Source organism: Aplysia californica, unplaced genomic scaffold (genome assembly GCF_000002075.1).
Source record: "Aplysia californica isolate F4 #8 unplaced genomic scaffold, AplCal3.0 scaffold01533, whole genome shotgun sequence".
NCBI lineage: Eukaryota > Metazoa > Mollusca > Gastropoda > Aplysiida > Aplysiidae > Aplysia > Aplysia californica.
Genome location: NW_004798803.1, coordinates 28143 through 29242, shown reverse-complemented (window position 1 = coordinate 29242; position 1100 = coordinate 28143). Strand labels below are relative to the sequence as shown.

General features: G+C 42.5%; 1 protein-coding gene across 1 annotated transcript in view; it reads left to right on the top strand.

The window, feature by feature from the left end:
• Nucleotides 1-1100, top strand: part of LOC101860550 (condensin complex subunit 1) — a gene marked incomplete at both ends in the record, with an annotated part of 38508 nt that overhangs the window by 30015 nt on the left and 7393 nt on the right. The window contains 1 exon segment of the mRNA XM_035973616.1: nt 288-443. Within this exon segment, the coding sequence (XP_035829509.1) occupies nt 288-443 (156 nt within the window).

Sequence of the window (1100 nt, the reverse complement as noted above, 5' to 3'; positions counted from 1 at the left end):
TCTATCTTTGACCAGCTGCGAGTTCTGTGACACATATCTACACACACACACTTATGTACTCACTCGCTATATCTATCTTTGACCAGCTGCGAGTTCTGTGACACATATCTACACACACTTATGTACTCACACGCTATATCTATCTTTGACCAGCTGTGAGTTCTGTGACACATATCTACACACACTTATGTACTCACACGCTATATCTATCTTTGACCAGCTGCGAGTTCTGTGACACATATCTACACACACTTATGTACTCACACGCTATATCTATCTTTGACCAGCTGCGAGTTCTGCGAGAGCCATCTGCAGCTGGTGTTCACCCTATTGGAGCGCTCCCCGTCCCCCGTCATCCGCTCCAACCTGATCATCGCGCTGGGCGACCTCACCTTCCGCTTCCCCAACCTGGTGGAGCCCTGGACCGCTCACCTCTACGCAAGGTACTATCACGGTCAACCTTTTTCTCTGTGCTGGGCCAGGACTAAATTTGCTGGGCGGGTGGTTGGCGGGTGCTCTGGTGTGGTTTGCTTCTTCTTTCCTGTCAAACATCTGTTGTCCTTATCTCTCCTCCTTTTTTTTGTTTTTGTGTTTGTTACTCTCTTGTAATACTACCTCTGATCTTCGGCACTTATGTTAAAAGTGCCGTCAAACTCTTACTAAAACTAAAGTTAGGCAGACCATTTTTGTAAATAATAATAATAATAATAATGTAGATAATTTCTATAGCGCCCACTCCCGTGTGTACACAGCTCTAGGTGCTTTGCATAAATGCATGTACGAACAATATTCACGCACGCACACACACAGATGCACACAAGCGCACACACATTACACGCACACTTGTACACACACATGCACGTCAAACACACATGCACACATCTACTTGCTTATCACACGCGCTCGCTTACACATCGTTACGAAATGAGCACATACACATACGTAATAAAACACTTAATATACACAATGCAATTTGCAAAATACATAAATGGATACATAGTCATTTACATAACAACATTGTACTGAACATGAATCTACTGATATAAAAATGATGTCATTAAATGTCTTTAAAGATATTTTAAATTAAACTCGGATGTTCT